This window comes from Nothobranchius furzeri, chromosome 6 (assembly GCF_043380555.1).
Source record: "Nothobranchius furzeri strain GRZ-AD chromosome 6, NfurGRZ-RIMD1, whole genome shotgun sequence".
Classification (NCBI taxonomy): Eukaryota; Metazoa; Chordata; class Actinopteri; order Cyprinodontiformes; family Nothobranchiidae; genus Nothobranchius; species Nothobranchius furzeri.
In genome coordinates, this window is record NC_091746.1 from 51539706 (window position 1) to 51561608 (window position 21903).

Below are 21903 nucleotides of genomic sequence, written 5' to 3' on the forward strand. Positions count from 1 at the left end.
GCCGAAATATTGTCCCACATGCCTAGACTCCTAAAACCTGGACCAGACCATTCTTACACAAACAGCAGAATCCTAAACATAGTTAGTGTCACGATTTGGTGTTGGAGGACCCAAATATGCAGTACCCAGGATGACACGAGGCAGGGATGAAGGTTAAGTAAAATCCTTTATTTAAAGGGAGAGCCAAAAACAAAGTACATCCAAGGCTGTGAGCCAAAATCCAAAAACCAGATAAAGATCTGGAAATCCAAAAACTGGTTTATACACAGAGAAACAAAACTGACAGAACTACAAACAATGGACCGACACAAGACAAAGACAAGACAGGGCTTAAATAAGCAGGGAGGAGTAATTAAGGGAACAGGAAGCAGGTGTGTGGAGTGAGGGCTGGAGGGAAGGCAGGTGACAATAATTACCTAAATGGGGAAACAGAACCAAAGGAGTACAGATAAACCTAAAACTACAAATCCAAACTAAAAGGCTGCGGGAAGGACTAACACACACACAGACAGACACAAATAACTCTCACACACATATACTGGGCTGGGGAACAAGAGGCTGGAGCTGCAACTGGAGGGACGGAGGATAACTAATTGAACACCGGACCTGAGGGAAAGATAAAAAGGCCTACAAACAGAAGACACAATATAGAGACGCAGACAAAGGACACATGAGGGCGCTATGAGACACAGAAGGGAAACTAGAGAGGATGGAGAAACATCAGGAGACACAAAAAGGAGGGGGCAGACGCAGACCATGACGGTTAGAGAAAACTTAATTTGATGCTTTGATTGTCTTTTACACAGGTGGGAATAAAATTATGTTTAATGTACAAAACTGTGAACTGAATCTTGCTCTCTGGGTGCTCTGATCGTACAATCGCCCCTAAGAGTTAGCATGTTCTCCCCATGCATGTGTGTATTTCCTCTGGGTAATCTAGATTCCTCCCACTGATCAAAAACTAGAAATTTAGGGTAACTGGAGGTAAATGTTAAATTCAGACTTAATAAAGGACACTTTACTGTTACTGCACAACAATTTGCATGTGTTACCACTGTGTGGCACTGATGGATAAGCTGCAGAATCCTCTTCTCCAGAATCAAAGAAAACAAAGTGAAAACACAACCAAAATTTAAACGCTTTGCAAAAACTGTTGGTTCATTGTCACCACCAGATGAAAGAATCCATGAATCAATCACTTTTACTCGTGTGTTTTGCATCATTGTGCAAACTCATGTAGCTACATTGAGTTTGAGCCAGACGGTCCCGGTCTCCCTCCTCCCCTGCTGATATAAACGTGCAACAGAGATGGGACTTTAATCCAGAGAGGAGCCCTTCACTTGTCACAGGATGGCCATGCACCGTCTAAACACTTTTTAGAAAAAGGACTTGGAAGGCTTTAAGGGGGAAATCCCAGCAGGATAATACTTATTTTTCACCTCACCTTGGCTGTGTTAAATTTGGGGTGATGTCCCAGTTATGGTGCAGACAGACCCTGCTCTCTGTGGAACTGGGCATACTGGTGGCGATCCTAGTGGCTGGTGGAGCAGCACAGCTTTATGACACAAGGGAAGCGGGGTCATCGTGTTACGGAGGATTTGACCTCTACTTTGTTCTGGACAAGTGAGTAATGCTGCTTTTATGAGAGAGCTTTTAAAAGTTTGGTGCCTACTTTATTGGAGTTTGTTGGTGCAATATTTAGCAGAGCTGCTGATAGTTTTCAAGAGTACTCTACAAAAGAAATCAATTACAAGAACAATCATTGTAATGTAGAGCTGCAATTTAGAGAGGTTACATCTGTCAAATCTTAAAATCAGTTGGTGCATCTGAGCTAAAATATTAAATATGAAGTAGTGTTAAAAACATCTGGAAAAGATGATGTCCTCAAGTGTTTTGCAGTTTGAAACCTTCAGATTTCAAATAAAACAGAATTCCCATCAAAAGTTATTCTTAAACTCGAATGACCTGATTTATTAGTTTGTTTTATTTAAGCATTAAAACTAATAATTTGTCATTTTATTCATCAAACACAAAATCAGGCAGCTAAATACTTTGGACAGGGTCAAATTGCATGGTCATGATAAATATGTGAAGCTCCAGAACACGTCGCGTGCCACATGTTTTCATCCACACACTTCTAACAGAAAGCATGTTCATGCAGTCACTCCTTCATGCACTCATGCATCATCTGAGATGATAAAGTACACTGCAGGGACTGCTGTTCTCAAACTGCAGCTGTACTTCACTGACTGGATCAGCTCACATCGGCACAGCCTCAAATCTGGGCTTTGGGCTGCAGAACCCTTTCTCCATTAAAGCCAGATGTCCCAAAGTCTTCAGCTCGTCTCCTCACTCACACTGCTGGATGAGTGAAAAAGCATGAAGGGGAGGAGAGGAGCAGTGAGGTGGGGGCGGTTTTAGACCCAAAGATTGATTAATTGATTACTGACGGTTGTCCGCTTGAAATACTTGAGTTTTGTTTTAAGGCAGCAGATCTGGACCAGGAGGAAGCCACATCAGAACCATTTGATCCTTTAGGTTTGGTTTGACATCAAACAAATGGAAGCAGAGATTTTGTAAAAGAAAAAAAAGTTACAAAAGTAAAAGAAAAAAAGTTCATATGTATCCACTTATACTAAACAATAATGATATGTGCTTGGTTACACTAAAAAAACAACTTGTTAAATCAATGTAATAAATGTGGAAACAATTCTCAAGAAGTAGTTTTTTTCTTTCATATTGAAGCAGTTATGTCATACATCTGGGTTTAGTCAAAATAATTCACATCCGGGAGTTTTAACATGGTGCCATACTCAAATTGACCCCTTAAATTGACCCCTAACCCTAACCCATAAATCATTAAAGGTGCAGCATGTAAGAATATAGTGAAAATTTTATAGTGAGAAAATCCCCTCAAAAGTTTAATGTTTCAGTAACTTTGAAGGAAGGTTAAGCTGAAACATGTTTCATATCCAGCTGGCTGCTGCATTGTCAGTTTTTCTCCTTTTAAAGTAAAGGAAGGATGGACATACAGTAACTACTGTTTACCATCAGTGAGTGTGAGGTCTCCTGCGAGCTAAAACTGCCGGCCAAAAGCTCCAGAGTTGTTTAAAGTGGTTGCAGTAACCAAATTTTACCACAGGGTCTCATTTTTACTTCATTTCTACATAATGCACATTTAAGTATGCCACATATGTAAAACCAATACACAACCTTTGTTTATCCTACAAAAAAGAGCATTGATAATTATTAATAACAGTCACTACCGAGATCCATCTAATCCTTTATTCATCAAATATAAAATACAGAAATTTTATGACTTGATATATTGGTAAATATGGCAATGATATATTGGTAAATATGGCAAACGATGTACAGAGAAAATACAAATACTTTACCAACTAATATTCAGAAAATGTTTCAAAAGAGGTGAGTGGTTACGTGTTGAAAGGAACTGATATCTTTAACCCTCCCACTGTCCTATTGGGTAACCCTGCGAGGAAAGTTGACCACTGAGCAGGGTTGATGGTTTATCCCACATGTGTCAGACACAAGGCTCGCAGGCCAGATGTGGCCCGCAGAGCATTTTTATGTGGCCCGCGAGATAAATATCAAAAATATATTGAAACTGACCCGCTGGCCAATTTTACCGCAAAGACGACAACTCCCATGGTGATTTGCGGCATTAGCGTGGAGCCGAAGCGCCCCCTCCTTTGTGTTTTTTCCAGCGTCTGCTGCCGGTGTCTGCAGCTCCGCTGTCTCGGACAAACTAAACACTCCTCTCACTCAGCGCTGAGTTTACTCAGCTATTTTCCGACATTGAAGCCCAGAAACTGAGATTTTAACCGCTCAGAAATGTGTTCACGACTGAAAGAGAACGTTTTCCAGCTAACGTCCAGACAGAGCTGATATAACTCCAGCGAGCAGCGACACGCTCAAACCAGCATGACTCTGTGGCTGCTGTCGTTGTGTTTCCTCCCCGACACACAACAACGTGGTCAAGCTGCTCAGACATGTTCATCAGCACAAACCTATGTGAGCACCTGTTGTCATCTAATGTTGTCATTATTATGATGAAGATGAACAAAACAACAGGAGTCTCCTCCTCAGCTCAGATCAGCCCCATGATGCAGGTATCTGGTTGGAACAGGTGAGCATCACAGTAAACCAGTGGAGCAAATTGAGCTTTAAATATGTTGGTTTTATGCTCTTTTTCTGCTCCAAAACATGAAAGTTAACAGGTGAGATGTTGCATTTTCATTTAAGATGAAATGATATTTTTATTTTGTTGTTGGCCTGTGAGAAAAGATTTAACCTACAGTAAACAGGAAGTGGAAAGGCTGCAGATAGATGAATAGAATAGAAAATCCCTTTATTGTTCCTCAGTGGGGAAAGCTAGACGTCACAGCAGCGATGACACTTATTACAGGAGAAAAAAGGAGAATAAAATATTAAGAAAAATGAATAATCAACAAGAAAACATAAATCGTGAATAGATTTTAAAAATGCTGATTATACCACAAGTAATGAATACCACTGATGCCTTTTATTTAAAACTGACTTGCTCGTGTGTGTGTTTGGTTATTCCACATTCAGTGTTAATGCAGAAATAAATTTGTTTCCAAATTAAAAGGTTCAAAATTGCATATATGTTGATAAAGAAAATGTGCAAATTTGCCGTCACTTTTTCAAAAAATATTAAGTTTGGCCCTGGACTCCGTCCCAGAGTTTCATTTCGGCCCTGTGTGAATTTGAGTTTGACACCCCTGGTTTATCTCTTGGGTCCATGTGGCAAGGGTGAGGACTGAGCACCACTTCACACCTGCCACGTGGACCTCAAGGGATAAACCATGAATCCTGCTCAATGGTCAACTTTCCTCGCAGGGTCACCCATAAAGACAGTGGGAGGGTTACAAAACCCTAGATTCAGAACCAAAATGAAGGAATGTAGTATTTCTGTAAAAAATTAGAGAATAGCCTTGACAGGGAAATAAAAGAAACAAGATCACTTTTCATATTCAGAAAACGTATAAAATCAAGCGTAATGTGTAAAGGATAATTAAACCAAGGTCTGTGATGAAATCAGAAAATTAGAAAACGACTGTGGTTAAAAATGATTCTGTGCACATCTGAAAGTTAAAATCTAGAATGTGTTTTCGTTTCTAAAAAGGGGTGAAATTATAAGGTATTTTTTTATAACTGCTCATTTCATTCAAATAATTTAGTGTTATGTAAATACACTTTGTGCTGATTTATTTTTACATTTTTGCTTTTTTATTTAAATAAATATAATTAAAAACTATGTCGTGAAACAGTTAACCCTCCTTTTTGGCCTTAACCAGTGTTCTCTATAGGAACGTTTACAGCTCTCCTGCAGTGTTTACCTCCATTATTGTCTACAGTGTTGGAGGCAAATGGTTTGGTGCCAAGAATGCAGCCCTAAATAAGAATGCCCAAAAGCTAAACTTTAAAGTTACATTTTTATTCTTAAGATCCCCCAAAAAGAGAACATCTAACAGCGAAGCTCCAACATCATCTGTCTCTGTAACAAAGAAGCTGTCAGACGTGGAAACCTCTGAATGTTTTTGTCAGGTCTGGCAGTGTGCAGCATTACTGGAATGAGATATATTACTTTGTGGATCATCTCGCTCACAAGTTCATCAGGTGAGCTCACTCACAGAAGGTCAGCAAGTACACAAAGAAAATGCTCTAAATGGTTCTTTTTCTTTTTCTAGTCCTCAGCTGCGGATGTCCTTCATTGTGTTTTCCACAGAAGGACGGACACTTATGGCTCTGACAGAAGACAGGTGGCTCAAACACAAACACACAGCTGTCTTTGTAAATGTAACTTGTATTTTCAGTGTAGCAATTCATCTCCATGGGCTTTGTTTACCGATCAGAGATCAGATTCGAGCCGGACTGGAGGAGCTGCGCATGGTGCAGCCAGGCGGAGACAGCTTCATGGACAAAGGGCTTCATAAAGTGAGTCTTCTGTGGAGTTAATGGAAAAGCCAACCCTGCCCAGCAGCCGGGCAGCAAACTCTTTAAATAAGGCTAATTAAAAATTATAACCTCAAACCGACGCCTCAAACTCTTTCCCCTCAGGCCAGCGAGCAAATATACTACGGGACAGGACACGGTGAGCAAATAGCCTTCAGTCACAACCGATCACTAAAAACGTAGTTTGAATAAACTCATAAAATCAGAAAGAATAAAAATCTGGCAGCTCTAAACAGTCAGATTAAGTTGGATTTCACCATTATTTAGATCTTCAGGTTTCTGAGGAAGGATCTAATCCTGCTAAAGAGATAGAGCTCTTAGAAACAGGTGTATCATGACACATGCTTGGCTGTTTGGGTTCACGTTTTTTGTCCTTTAGGTTACCGGACAGCGAGTGTCGTCATCGCACTGACCGATGGAGAGCTGAGAGAGAATCAGTTTGATTGGGCACAAAGAGAGGTGAGAGAAACCTCACCAAAACCAGCCTTGTGTTTGTCTGCCATCACAATCCAACGTTTTCCTCAGGTGGTGGTGCATGTGGTCTCCTCCTACTACAATGGTCTCCAACATGAGTCAGAAGTAATACTGATTTGTTAACTGTGATTTATTATTTATCCTTATTTTATCCTTTGTTGATCAGGCCAGCAGAGCTCGCCAGCTCGGTGCTACAGTGTACTGTGTGGGAGTGAAAGACTTCAATGAAACACAGGTGTGTACAGTAATGACACGTGATTAGATCATTTAAGTAGGTATGAGATAATTGTTTAACTCCTTTAATTTTCAGCTTTCCACTATAGCTGACAGCAAAGACCACGTCTTCCCTGTGAATGATGGATTTCAAGCTCTGCAAGGGGTCATCGATTCGGTATGAGGCACAAAGATGAAAACTAAAATGTTAAAATCAGAACTTTTGTTTCATTTTATTATTGTCATTACCTTTTTGTTTGTTAGATCTTAAAGAGATCATGTGTAGAGATCCTGGCGGTTGAGCCCTCCAGTATTTGTGAAGGAGGTAAATAAACACGAACCCACCTTGTTCTGTCTGCACACAGATGTATTGCGACTGAGATTTTGTTCTAAGGCAGATTCAGTTTATTTTCTTTACAGAAACTTTCCAGGTGGTTGTGAGAGGAAACGGTTTCCTTCATGCCAGAGATGAGCAGCAGGTTCTCTGCAGCTTCCGCATCAATGACACGGTCACTTTCAGTGAGTTCTGTCTTCATGTGCCACTTAAACGCTGATCTATTATTAGCTTAATATCAATTAGATACCTGTGACTGTAACCGACTCTTAGTTTGCTGCACACACATGAAATGTTGATACAGAAGAAAACACATTACACAAATCTGTTCTTATCTACTTTTGCAGGATTTGCATTACATAACTTATTGTTTATATTTTGTTTATTTTACTGTTTAATAAATGCTCCCAAGCACCATCGCATCTAAAAACAACGTAGAAAAAAGGTCAGATTTTGTCAACATTAACACAAAAAATTCTATGTTTTCATTAATGTTTAATATTGTTTCCAATGCACGGATTCAGCATCAGCGTTGCAAATCTTTAGGAAACTTTCTGCAGTCATTGGTCTCACAAAGTAATGGTGGTATTTAGATTCCAAGATATTTTCTAAACAGTCTTCTCAAACCCCAGTGAGTCGTGGCGGGTGGCTGCTCATTCTGAGGTTCTGTTGGAGGTTTCTTCCGGTTAAAGAGGAGGTTTGCTCTCCACTGTCGCTACATGCTTGCTTAGTGTGAGGACCGCTACAAAGTCTCAGACACAACAAGTCAGTGGCTCAGTGCAATCTGCTGGGTTTCCTTACATGGGAATATGTAACTCATTCGAACAATGAACTGAACTCATTGCACTAACATGTCAGTTCAGTTGAAATGTTTATTTTGTAAATTGCCTTGAAATGACTTGTTGTGATTTGTTGCTATATAAATCAAATAAACCGAATAGATTAGCTGAGTTTTATAATCTGTGTAAAAACAGGGATTATTATCAGTCTACAACATAAAATTATAAAACTGCAAGAAATTTTATTTAGAAAATTCACTTTCACATGTGCTCTTTTAATAACTGGTTTAAACCGATGAAAGTTAAAAAAGGTAAAACACTGTTTCGTAATTTTAGTAAAACTGTGGAGGAAAACACGTGACGTGTTCTGGAACGTTTTTTGTAAATGTATGTTAGAAAATAGTTAATTATATAATGTATGTATATACACTGCTCAATAAAATAAAGGGAACACAAAATAAGACACCCTACATCCGGATGAATGAAATAATCGTATTAGATACTTTGTTCCTTACACAGTTAAATGTGCTTTCCACAAAATCAAACACAAATTATCAATGAAAATCTAATATATCAACCCATGGAGGTCTGGATTTGGAGTCACACTCAAAAAGTGGAAAAACACACTACAGGCTGATCTAACTTTAATGTAATGTCCTTAAAACAAGCCTAAATGAGGCTCAGTAGTGTGTGTCGCCTCCACGAGCCTGCATGACCTCCTTAAAACACTTGGGCATGTTCCTGATGAGGTGGCGGATGGTCTCCTGAGGGATCTCCTCAAACCTGGACTAAAGCATCCGCCAACTCCTGGACAGTCTGTGGTACAATGTGGCGTTGGTGGCTGGAGCGAGACATGATGTCCCAGATGTGCTCAATTGGTTTCAGGTCTGGGGAATGGGCGGGCCAGTCCATATCATCAATACCTTGGACACTACGCTGACAGACACAGCAAACATTCCTGCCACAGCTCGCAAGGCTGTGCCATCCTGGATGAGCTGCACTAACCGAGCCGCTTGTGTGGGTTGTAGCCTGCGTCTCATGCCACCAGAATTTTAAAGTGACCAAAACATCAACCAGAAAGCATAGAAACTGAGAAGTGGTCTGTGGTCACCACCCGTAGAACTACTCCTTTAATGGTCATATTTGCTAATTGCCTATAATTTCTACCTGTTGTCTATCCCATTTTCACAACAGCAGGGGAAATTGATCGTCAGTGTTGCTTCCAAAGTGGACAGTTTGATTTCACAGAAGTGTGATTGACTTGGGAGTTACATTGTGTTGTTTCTGTGTTCCCATGATTTTTTTTGAGCAGTGTATATTCAAAAATAAGTAAACAATGATCCTCCTGCACACTGAGTGGCCTCTGATGTCACTGTGCCAGTTTGTTTTGGCGGTCAGCTTCAGTTCAGCTGGGGAAAAGCTCAGCTCTGCTCAGATGTCTGCGCAGGAATGTGGACCTCATCAGGGACGAGCGCTGTCTTAGACACTAACCCAGCCAGGACAAACAAACCACAAGCCTTCTCTCATTTTCTTCACTTTCCATAAAAAGAGGAAGTCCAGGAATTTAATAGGGAAAAAATTGTTTTCATGCTCAGAACTTCTGGAAATTTTTCAAAGTTCTAAAAACTGAAAGAAAATTTGGAAGTAAAGTTGTTCTCCGAATCTTAGACTTTTTCTGATTTCATGAGTTAAAAAAAGATAAAATGATTTTTACAACAACTGATTGTGTTTCTACAGTGGAGAGGCCTCTGGTGGTCAGGGACACTTTCCTTTTGTGCCCGGCACCGGTTCTGGAAAAAGTTGCAACGTGAGTGATTTCTGTTCTTAGACAAGGGGGTTATGTAATACTGAGCCCCTTCTATTAAAACACCACATTAAAATCACTCCACATATCTGGTTAGTCATCTGTTCAAATCAGAAAGTTTCTTCCAAACTGAACATTTTTCCACTCTTTCAATTTTTATTCAAATGAAAAAGGTGGAATTTTAGCTGTAAATATCTCATGATGTGCAGAAATAGAGTAAAAAAAAACTCATAGAAAATATTTGTATTATTGAATAAATCAGCATTTGTGCTTTTTTGAGTTAAATTCTGGCTCTTTCTGAGATATTATCATCATATCAGTCTATTGTGATTCCGTTACTAATAGGAAATTGTTTTTATTTATTTGACTTTTTTATTCTTTTCTAAACATACCTTTTTAAAAACAAAAGTTTTATCAGTCTTGTTTCCATATTTATTTTTAATCTAGAAACAATTTTCCCTACAGATGTTTTCTTTTAGTCAACCATACATCTCTGTTTCTGATTGCGTTGATTTCATTAGCTTGTTTCCATCCACATATTTGTCTTGATTTTTGTTGACAGCATCCTCCAGCTTAAATGCAGCCATTTTTACTTTGCCCCACAACAAACAAAAACATGATTATGTGAGTGTTGTTATTAAAGACAGATGCTTAAGCGGTGAGATAACAGAAGCGCCCAGCTTCCAAAAAGCAGCACAATAATCCATACGAGTCATAGAGTGGCTGAACTAAGTAATAAGTGATCAAATATAGATTCAAAATACAAAATTGATAAGATATAAATGATAAAATACTCCTTTATTTTGAATTGCTTCCTGCTCTTTGTGTCAGCAGGTCGGCCACGCTCCATGTCAGCATGAACAATGGCCTCAGCTTCATCTCCAGCTCCGTCACAATCACTGCAGTTGCTTGTGTGAGTAAAAAAGAGACAACCACAATAAAAACACAACTGGTCTCGTTCATCCTCTCACAGATCAAAGTGGGTGAGAAAAATCAGCAAAGCTGCTAATTTATCATTTCTGTAGTTATTTCAGAACATAAAGTCTAGCTTTGAAAGGATTTGTTGCAGAATGGGAAGCTTCTCATTTTGTTCCATTGTAAATCTGTTGTTTTTAAACTGAAACTTACATTTTGTGAAGGCCAGGTTCACAGAGAAACCATTTTTTGACTTGTTATGTTTTATATATGATTAGTCACTCTGAGTTTAACATGCAGGTTAAATGTGAAAATTGCCTTCTGCCACGTTTTCCTGCATTAGCTGCCAATAGAAAATAGACGAGGTAAAGCTCGGGTCAGAAAAAGTCACACAGATCTATGTCACACTGGAAATTAGCATTCATGGACTCACCCATCTGGGCTCACAACTGAAGAAGGCTGTTGTTGGTTTAGGTTCCAGGAGACAGCGCAGCCAACTCGACTAGTAGCTAAACGTTAGCATTAGCAACTCCACAACATGGCAGGACTCCTTCAGGCTGGTGTTATTTGTGGAGATAAAACATCAACGTTGAAAAAGCAAATGGAGTCTGTGGAAGAGTTGCGTTCCTGTTAACTAATTAGAGGTGAGGTGTTTGAATTTCAGGAAATAAGATTCCAAAACTGGCTAAACTCTGAAATGGCTCATTCGTAGTTCTTGAAACAGGAGCGCTAGAGCTTTATTCCATGCAGAGATCAACTTACAAGGCATTCACTTGTACTAGAGACTACTAGCCAAGAAATCTAGACAGTCAGGAGCCAAAGCAAAACGACTTTGCTCTGCATGTCAGTCTAGCTACGCTCCATTGGAGCCTCAGCAGGTTTACCATTGGCCTGATCAGTATTGTGTCTTGTCAATCACAGCGCTCTATCAGTCTGATGGGCGGGATGATGCAACGAAGCAGAACAACAAAGACTTCAACTTTGGACTACCGTATTTTCACGACCATAAGGCGCACCTAAAAGTCTTAAATTTTCTCCAAAATGTACTCCGCGCCCTATGGTGCAGTGCGCCTATTGTGTTGTTGTGAGACGCAAATGTAGTAGAAGACAAGGGGCGTGGCGTGAACGTGCGGACGTGAGCGAAGACAGACCTGTGGATTTGCCACACCGTCATCAACATCCTCGCTGTTTGCCTCAGACTCCGGCTGTGAGTCTCCGTCCACTTCCTCTGCTTCCAGTTCAAAAAACAGCCGTACTATCTGAACTGCCTGGTGGACATTTATCCTTCTCATCATCCTTTATATAAGCCTAATAAAAGCCTACTAAACTGCAGAGACACTATATCTGTCCGGATCGCTCCAAAATATGAAGTTTACCGTCAATATCTGTCTGTTTGTTGTTCCTCCGTTCGCGCCACTCCTTTCCCTGTGAAGCGGCTCCTTTTTGCGCACATCTCGTTACTCGTGCAGCCTTCTTCTCTCTCGGCTACATGATGATACTTTTTATCAATTGAATTTGTGAGACTTCCACCAACAGCAAGAGGATCTCGTGTTTTTGTGGGTTTTTTATGTTCACAAGCACATTCCCTCTCACGGATTACTAAACTGCTGTTTTGACAAGTTGTCAGATTGTCTAAAAATAGGTTGTTTTTTTAGTTTAGTATAATGGGCTCGACACACGGGAGGCGACATCGCCTCTCCTCCATTCATTTTCAATGAGACATGCGCGCTGCCGCGGATCGCCTCCCGTGTGTCAGGTAATAAAAGCGACAGCGACAAATTTCGCTGATCGCGGTCGTTTGTCGCCTCCTGTGTGTCGAGCCCACAACTCCGCTTTTACGTTGCCTATTAACAAAATTTTAAAACTGGGGTGTAGTTTATTATCTCCTTTTTAAAGCTGAATTGAAACCGAAACTCAGAGAGGTGGAGTCTTGCTGCTACAGCATCCCAAATCGGACCTGTTCAAAAGACGCGGATACGTGTCCATGGACCCCAGAGGGTTAATAAAACACAATTCAAATCACACTATTTTCGTAGGCCTATTAATAACACACATATGATTTTGTTCATGTGGAAAGTTTATGTTGTTAAATCCACCAACTACTGGTAAACACATTCTGAACTTCAACACAGCGCATCAGCGCTTGAAGCGGCGCTGCGAGCAGCTGCGACCCAAAAAGTACCAGAACCGCTCTCGGCGCATGCACAGTCATGCGTCAACACCGCTTGCCCGCTATTTCCCTAATAACACACGTTGTTCGTTTTTATTTCTACACGCTATTTTACTCACAAAGATTGTCAAGAAAGAGTGTTTGTCGTGTTCATGTCAAATTAAACTGATCACAAAACACAGATTTACTTTCTTTATTTTGTTTTCCCCATCCAACACCCATAAATCCCTGTGTCCTCCTGCAGCACTCCCGGTGTACGCCCGGCTTTAGTAGGAGGGAGACCCGCGATTATCGCTTTGTCGCGCATGTCTCATTGAAAATGAATGGAGGGGAGGCGAAGTTGCCTCCTGTGTGTCGAGCCCATTAGAAGAGCACGAGCCGTCAGCGCACGCAATGAGGAAGCGCACGTGCGCTCTAAACCAGGTCTGAACCAGGACTAGACCAGTAAAGTGAAGCATGCTTTTGGCTGTTTATAATTTTCACAATGTCTGGTTTGCACTGATATGTTCCGAGTCCCGAGCCCGCACAGATGTTTTACCGGTACATTTTACCCATCGACATACATACTGGACAATTCGATTCCATAGGCTCCAATAACATGTTTTTTGTCTATAATGGGAGGTGGCCACCACCGCCATTTTGACCGTGTCACAGGTTCCGTCCAGCCCAGACAATTCCATAAAAGGGAAGAGAGGAGGAGCTGAGGGTGGGGCTGTAAGGCTGGGATCGACTGACGACACCCGGTCGAACTAGCTACAAGCTAACCTGAAGCTAACCCAAAGCTAACGCGGAGGTTTTACCGTGCCCTATAACCCGGTGCGCCTTATGTGTTAAATACCAAAAAGACACCCGTAACTGAAGCTGCGCCCTATAACACGGTGCGCCCTATGGTCGTGAAAATACGGTATTTAGACTTTGTTTTTTCTTTGAGTCAAGAGCAGATAGAAGGGCTTAAGTCCTTTACTTAGAAAAAGGATGCAATTCCGTCTTCTTGGACAGTGTATTTTCATTGTTCAATAGCATGTGAAGACAGTTTGAAAGACAACCACAGATCCCGCTGCCAACATCTAATTCTCTCATGCAGTCTGATGGGACCTTTGTGGGAATCGCACTGCTCGTCCTGCTGCTCCTGCTCACTATTGCTCTACTCTGGTGGTTCTGGCCTCTTTGCTGCACTGTGGTATGAAAATGAATGAAACAAACAATCAAGAGATACATTTTTTATTTTCTACTTGAATGAACACAAAATAAATTTGGATCTTTTCACTTTTAAAAATATTACTTTGCAGGTTATTCATGAACCACCTCCCCCAGCAATAGAGGACATTTCAGTATGTTTTTATTTTTTAATGTCAGTTTCAGATATTTAATTTTCTGCAAACAAAACAGTGTTAATTGTACATGATGTGCTTTAATCTTGTATTTAGGATGATGAGGATGGCTTTCCAAAGAAAAGGTGGCCCACAGTAGACGCATCCTACTACGGAGGCCGAGGAGTTGGAGGAATCAAAAGAATGGAGGTAAATCAGAGAACAAACATCATAAAAGACACCAAACCCTGATATAGATGCTTCTTTTGGACAATGTAACCACCCAGAGCTGGGTCAATATGTGGTTGCATCCTTTTAAAAACTTGTTACATTTCTAAAAATGTGTGTAAAATTTTAGAAAACACGAATATGAGACAAATGTTGCCCAAGAAAAAAAAAGAGTTTTATTTTCTCTTTTTAAATCTGTCAACAAAATTACCTGAAGGCACTTAGTGCTTCTGACCAAATATTGATCGAGAGTAAAAACTACCACTGAATCCTCGTGTCAAGCAAAGAAAACAGGCAAGGAGGATATGACCATAATAAACCTAAAATAGGGATGGACAATATATCAGCATCAATATTGGTATCGGCCGATGTTAGTCATTTTTAACATATCGGTATCGGCCCAATAAATAAAACCAAGCCGATATTAACAACTGATATTTTTTATATCTTGTCTCCATTTGTTTATCTGTTTCAGAGGGTGAGGGGGGTGATCTGTAATTGTTTAGTCATGTGATAGTGAATGTAATCATCTCAGAAGCGTAAATGTGTGTGGTGTTAAGAGACCCTCTTGGTGGAACCGAAAGTGAGAGGTCGGATGACCGCTGGCACCGGAGGGCTATAGAGGACCGAGGTGCCAGTTCTTTCAGTCCGGAGATGTCTCTCGGGTCACGACAGATGGATGAAACCGAGCGTCTTAAAAAAACCTCTGAAGGAGTTTTGAGTCAGCTTTGTTCTGCAGGAAAACTATCTTGTTGTTCAGCTTTGCAGGTGCGAAAAAGGTTAAAGGTTTTGACAACGTGTCAAAATCCTTCTGGTTAAAGAGGTGCTAAAGATGGCCGGTCTGAAGCTCACTCTAGAACTGACTAATTACCCAAAGCCATCTGGTTTTAAAGAATTGATATTATGGTTTGGCCAGCTAATCAGGCTGACAAGTTTGAGAGATGTTACCAAGCACCCAGAGACACAACCTCTGTTATGGAGACTCTGAATCTAGGCAAAATTTTAACTTATGTGTCATGCATTAACTTTACTTAACTTGCGAGTGCAAATGTTATAACCTCGTCAAGTAAACATACTAAAACAATCATTGAGCAATTAGCAATAACAAAAGTTCATTCATTGATTATCTTTAATTATAAAATCTTCTTTCTTCTTCTTTCTGGGAATAAAGGAGTTTATTTTAAAAAGTTCCTCTGTGATGGACCTTGGAGGAGAAAATGTGTATTGTTTATCATTTATTATCTCTGCAGTCCAGCTGGTGTAAGGAAGTAGGCTCTGATTAAAGGGACTGCATGCAGTCTTCAAGTCTCCTGTGAGGGGAAAAGATTGTAGGATGTGTCATAGCCAGGGTAAGTTGACCTGGCTGTGCATTTGACCTGTGGGATCTCAAAATCAGGCCATTTCATCATGTTACACCAGTAATCTGTAATTTTCTTCTTTAGTACCTACCTGTTGTAGATAAGACTTTAAACAAACAACCTCGGCAGAGGCAGCTAGCTCTTACAGACTTCCACTTCCTGTGAGAAAGTGAAAACGTCTCCCAGAATAACCTTCAATCTAAAAGCAATTGAAAGGTTTATAAATTAGTCTTTGCAGGAATTATGTAAAACCTTTAAAGAGATAGCCCACCCAAAAATGAAATTAAGATAACTTCTGAGTGATTTTAAAGACATTGTAACATCCAGAAAGGATCCATTTTCACCTACATATTGACCTACATGCCACCGGTCATCTGCAGACATAATTCCGTTCTCTAAACAGGTTAAAGGCCCTGGCTGGGATTTCAGGTTCTGCTATAGACTGGCTCTCTTCTTATCTCACCAACAGAACATTCACAGTGAAGTCCGAAACCTTCTCTTCAGACACTGCCTCTCTAACATGCAGGGTCCCACAAGGTTCAGTTCTAGGGCCTCTACTATTCGCATTCTATATTCTTCCCCTAGCTGGCATCATTCAGTCTTTCCCAGACATCTCCTACCACATCTACGCTGATGATATTCAGCTCTATATGTCCTTTATGCCACACCAGTTGGACGGGCTGGCCACACTTGTACTCTGCCTGACCCAGATCAGTAACTGGCTGTCCAGCAACTTTCTTGTCTTAAATGCTAACAAGACAGAGACCCTGATCGCTGCACCCCCGGAACTTCAGCCAAAAATCGAGCAAGAAATTGCCTCTTTTTGCCCATCAGCCAAGGCCAACATTAGAAACCTGGGAGTTATTTTTGATCCAGCTTTAAGTTTAGACTCACACGTCAAAACCATCTCCCGCTCTTGTTTCTCTCAACTGAGAAACATTTCAAAAGTCCGTAAACTGGTTTCTACTGCAGATCTGGAAAAAATAATCCATGCCTTTGTGTCATCACGCTTAGACTACTGTAACGCTCTTTTTACTGGTCTCAGCAAAACCTCCCTCTCACGCCTTCAAGCCATCCAAAATGCAGCAGCCAGACTCCTAACCAAATCCAGCAGACGAGCTCACATCACTCCAGTTTTACAGTCCCTCCACTGGCTCCCGGTAGAATATAGAATTCAGTTTAAAGTTTTAGTCCTGACCTATAGAGCTCTTAACAACCAGGCTCCAAGCTACCTATCTGAGCTTTTATCCCCACACACCACCTCTCGGAACCTTAGATCCACATCTGAAAACCTCCTGGCTGGTTCTCGAACCAGACTGAAGACCAAAGGGGACAGGGCCTTTCAGACTATTGCACCCAGACTTTGGAACAGTCTACCTTCAAATCTCCATCTTTCTAACACTGTAGAGGTCTTTAAAGAGCGGGTCAATTGAGCCTCGGAGTCCTTCTCCACCCACGTGTCAATTTTAAAAAATGCAACATTAGTAGGCGTTGCCTGGAGGACCGAGAGGGCGGAGCCGCGGCAGTGACGAAGACGACGGCTAACTAGACGATGCTAGCTCCCTTCACTCTATGCAGTTATTAGAAGTGGAGGACGTTTCTCCCCCTCCTTACCCAGACACTCGAGAAGAAAGGGACCAAGTCTATTTGGAGGAGACAAGCGGACCTGAGCCTTATTATTGTGAGCTTGTGAGTTGCCTGTAACTCCCAGAACCGACCCAACAGAACCACCTCTGAATGTAAGTAGCCATTAGCCATAGCATCAGATTAGCTGCAGGGTTTGTCTCCACGGCCCTGGAGAGCTTGTAATCAGCATGTTTTAGAGGTTTATCTGCTTCATCACACCTGGTTTTAATCAACAAATAGCTGAGCTGCTTAACAGTTAATCTAACCTGTTAAAGCAGGAAAATCCACTGAAACGTGCTGGATAGCAGCTCTCCGGTAGCCCTGGCCTCAAGTTACAGTCTGCTGCATAAAGTTATGAAAATACCCCATGAGAAAATTATTCTGTAATGTGTTCAGCTCACTAAAACTGCCCTGATTTATTTATTTACTAATAACAGCTGCTCTCTTGGTTCTAGGTCCTCTGGTGTCTGCAGCTGGTCTCCTCTGCTGGTGTCGTCAGGATCAGGAGCTTCCAGAAGAATGTGCCTTTCAATGACTCTTTCCCCCTTATTTGTTATATTAATTAAATAAATCTCAATTTATATATTTCCTGTTTTTTTTTCATGTCCATAAATACTTAAACATGCTTGAAATTAAAACGAGCTTTTAACAGTGAGGTGCTAGTTTAAATCATCACAATAGAGCTAGTTAAACATGCAATGTGATAATTCATTTAATGTAATTTATAAATATCCATTAAAATATCAAAACTGGAATCTATATGAGATATTTGGCAGCACAAAAAAACTTGTCAAACACAATATTTATTATAATAATTGTAGGCAGACAGGAGACAGAGCTGATGGAGGTTCTCAGTCATCGAAGGATGGCTGAAGGCTTTCCAGGAACAGGAGATGTGGTGTTGTCTCTTCTCTCTCTATTCTGCCAGATGAGCTGATAGGTTACAGGTGTGTGAGGACATCCTCATGCTGTCATAACCAGATGACAGGAGTTATCAGGTGATCAGCCAGGCTAATGAGATGCAGAAAGAAAACAAATTCAGGACAGTGTACTATATGTGGTGTTGCTCACCTTATGTGCTGTTATAGTTATTAACGTGTGCCTGCCTCATGTTGTAGAGTCCATATTTTGCTGAGTGTCCTGCAATAATGCAGGTTATTAGTTAATTTACTTTTGATAGCAAAAACAAAATATTTAATGTAAAAGTTGTTTTCCAGGTGAATCAGCTCACACGTCACCACCAAGTGTCACGGGGGCAGAATCAGTAGCCTCCGACATGATGTAATCACATACTTATTTAATTGTTAATATCTTAAAAATTCTCAAATGTTTTAATTTTTTTTTACCTTGAACAGTTCACTGAGCTTGCACTGTCACTGAGGTGGAAGCTGGAATCAACAGCAGACACCTTACATCTTGGTCTTTTCAGGGGGTGTGGACGCTCTGGGACTTTCTGGAAGATGAATTTTCATCATGGTCCCCGTGGGTCACCAGACACACTGCGGCTGTGAACTCCATTCTGGCTGGCTATGTAAAAACAAAGAAGCAGCACATAAATGTTTAAAAGAGCATAAAATCACGTGTAACAATAATCTGTAAAACAAATTAAAACTAGAAGGTAATAATAAAATGTTTACATAGAAGATTATTAAAAATAATTCACCTTTGCTACAGGGAAGGTTTCACGTCAGCCTGGACAAGTGCATTCTTGCAGCTAAATCAGTCTGACAGCCAGTGTCTTGGGTAGATTTAGCCTGAAAAAAAAAAGCACATTGTTGTTGGGAGTTTATAAAGTCAGATAATATACAAAAGAATCTCCTATTGCTTTATAACATTCCTAGTGTGTGATCGTTATAACGTAAAAGTCAGTCACACATGATGTGGAGAGCCTGAAATGTGACCTCCTGAACAGAATTCCTTACAGAACCGGGTCACGCTGTGCTGGATTTCACGCTGTAATGCTGTCTGTCCACTAGTGCTGTTAGTTAGAGCCACTGTTGCAGAATTGCCGACTGACTAGCTAAAGGAAGTGAACCACGTCTCTCAGACTTTGCATTTAGGAAGGGAATTGTCTTTAGAAGATGTTAAAACGTTTATTTAGCTTACTCACCTCAGACTGGAGCCCGCCGTGGTGGGGGAGCAGAGTCGGTGGGCTGCATCTAAATCGCGGAAGAGCCACGGTGGGCAGCCTCCCTCTTCAAACGGAGACGTGCAGAATCGCGGGTAAAATGCCCACAGTCACCGCAACCATACTACACTACACCTACTCACCAATACTAACACGATATGGAGCACTAAACCTGAACTACTTTCCCAATTACACTAACAGCCAAACACTAACTAAACTACAATATCCAACAGCCAAATATAACACTAAATAAGTATTTATAACACTAAAAGATATGCTAAAGACTAGGATATGCTAATGCTGAACTACCGCTGACCTCCTACAAATCCAACTCCCACTCGCCACAGGGCGTGGCCGAGATGCTCGTTGCTTTTATAACTTTGGCACGGAGCTGCTACGTAGTACTCTACTGGTTTACGTAGTACTTTACTCTTTAGCCATTGGCTAAAATTTATTCAAAATGACTCAAATTCTATGTTTTCAGCTGAAGGTGGCGCATTACTGTGGTTTTTAGACAGAATTTTTAATTTTTAAAGAAAATGCACCAAAATGCTAAAATAAAGAATGCACACATTTAAAACACTATTAGACACTCATTTATGCAGTTCATCAGCAAAAAAAAGTTTATTTAGACGTTACTTGCTCTTTAAAAATCATCTAAAAACTCACCTTTTCATCCAGGCATTCCCTCCCTAAATGTTTCAAAAAGATGGCTTTGTTTGGGTTCACACCTTCACTTTGTTTATACTCATGATTTTATTTTCTACGTTTATCACTGCTATTGTTTTTCTGATGTTTTTATTGGTTAGAGGTATTTGCCCTGATCTTTATCATGTTGTACAGCGCTTTGTGATTTATATCTGTGAAAGGCGCTATATAAATAAACTTTTACTTACTTTTACTTACTTACTTACTTAAATTCTATCTTCCACCAAGTCAGAAGAATCAGTGCGTGTTGACATTTCAGGGGGGACAAGATGTCAGCCTATGTTCCCAAACAAAGCCTTCTTTTGATAAGACTGCAGGATTGCACACTGTCATGAAAGATGAGCTTTTACAACTCATAAGTTAAATAATCATTAAATAAACATATGGCTGAATGAAAAAATGTTATATGAATAATAATATTAATGCTTGATTAACCTGTGCACAATTCAATGAAGTTGAAATGAATTTTAATATTACAATGAAACATTTTGATGTTATGATCAGTAATGTATGGTTTAACAAATGAATCATTATCTACACTCATACACAATGTTCATAAGATATCATTAAAGTTAACGTCATACACATAGATATTTTCTTATCCACAAATCAGAGCATCTTTTGTATCTGGAAAAGACGTGTGTTCTGAGGTTTGTTTGTTAACGCCTCTTAACCTCTTTTGTCCTGATTGGCCATATAATCATAATATGGGAATATTAAAACAGAATCACTTGCGGAGTGATCTGGTTAGTTTTGAGCAGAACTCCGGACTGGCCACCGGGGGGAAGCTCTAACCACCGCATCTCTTGACAAGCTGTCAAAACCTGCTACACGTTACAGCTGACAGAAACTTGCTCCTTCAGCTACTCAGAAACAGCTGTTCTAGATGCAAACTAGTTCCAACCTGTTGTGCCTGGTGACATCTTTGGACTGGAGTAGTCAGTGCTGCGGTTAATCTACTGAACCTCGGTACCCAAAGGCCATCCGACCTTCCTGACCTCCGGATCCGTGAAGAGGGTCTCCAAAAAGGGTGAGGTAGATACAGCATGATTGCGTCTGATGTGGTTTTGATAAGAACCAACTTTATAGTTTAATGCAGACCAAATTCACTCCCACTCAGAACTCCGCTTCTTCTAGATACAAGGTTCTGATGAACATCACACTCCATTCCATCATCAAACATCACATTCCACCCACTTATATTCATCCATCACATAAAGTAGTTCCTAGTTGTCTTGTTTATAATTTGTTCAGAAAATAAATGTCTTACTTTTTATAAACCTGACTTTGTCTGAATTAATACAAAGTGTGTTTGATCACTGAAAAAGCAAAGAATCCTAATTCTTCTGATTAAACATTCAAAGACCAATCAGAGTGATTCTCTATGTTTATGTAGAATATCACAGCTTATTGGTCATAAGTAAAGGTAATATATTAAGCTTAAAAGCACAATATTTACCCTTATACAACATGTTTACTCACAATGCTAATTGTATCCATTCAAGAGAATGATTGGGCTGGTAAATTTTTTTTTTTAATCTAATGCTGGTAAATATGTCAACATACAAAATTTCCATTTTGGATGGAAAATCCCTTTAACCCCCAGAAACCCAAATTTAGAAAACAACTGCAAAATCTTTTTTTAACCTTTCACATGTTCTAGGAGGCCAGATAAACGGGCCTATTTACACATTTTAACAGCCAATAGTGTTGCAGAACTGAACAATAGGACCTATTAGCAATGTAAATGTGGTTTTAAAAAGAAAAAAATGGGGAAGGTTTATTTTTGTAGACTTAAATCTGATGTTGTAATATTACAACCGTGGGTCTCTGGGGGTTAAGACTGGATGCGTTTA

At 40.3% G+C, this 21903-nt stretch overlaps 2 protein-coding genes and 1 long non-coding RNA gene across 3 annotated transcripts in view; 2 read left to right on the forward strand and 1 right to left on the reverse strand.

Moving 5' to 3' along the window:
• The first annotated feature begins 1334 nt into the window (after positions 1-1334).
• LOC107373148 (anthrax toxin receptor 1) overlaps positions 1335-21903 on the forward strand; it is a 29285-nt gene continuing 8716 nt past the window's right edge. The window contains exons 1-15 of the mRNA XM_015941322.3: positions 1335-1623; positions 5593-5664; positions 5736-5807; positions 5901-5982; positions 6106-6139; positions 6380-6459; positions 6641-6709; positions 6785-6865; positions 6952-7012; positions 7108-7206; positions 9538-9607; positions 10439-10517; positions 13774-13869; positions 13979-14020; positions 14117-14209. Of these exons, the coding sequence (XP_015796808.3) occupies positions 1469-1623; positions 5593-5664; positions 5736-5807; positions 5901-5982; positions 6106-6139; positions 6380-6459; positions 6641-6709; positions 6785-6865; positions 6952-7012; positions 7108-7206; positions 9538-9607; positions 10439-10517; positions 13774-13869; positions 13979-14020; positions 14117-14209 (1185 nt within the window). The 5' untranslated portion in view covers positions 1335-1468. The remainder of the gene's footprint in view (positions 1624-5592; positions 5665-5735; positions 5808-5900; positions 5983-6105; positions 6140-6379; positions 6460-6640; positions 6710-6784; positions 6866-6951; positions 7013-7107; positions 7207-9537; positions 9608-10438; positions 10518-13773; positions 13870-13978; positions 14021-14116; positions 14210-21903) is intronic.
• On the forward strand, positions 14518-17796 carry LOC129164397 (uncharacterized). Its single transcript, XM_054744291.2, has 2 exons — positions 14518-17324; positions 17667-17796. The coding sequence occupies exon 1, from the start codon at positions 16236-16238 to the stop codon at positions 17016-17018; it is 783 nt and encodes a 260-aa protein (XP_054600266.2). The 5' UTR covers positions 14518-16235; the 3' UTR covers positions 17019-17324; positions 17667-17796.
• On the reverse strand, positions 17997-20404 carry LOC129164398 (uncharacterized). Its single transcript, XR_008563981.2, has 3 exons — positions 18875-20404; positions 18558-18738; positions 17997-18222 (listed from the first exon to the last, which is right to left on the reverse strand). It is a non-coding gene; the product is annotated as an uncharacterized lncRNA (long non-coding RNA).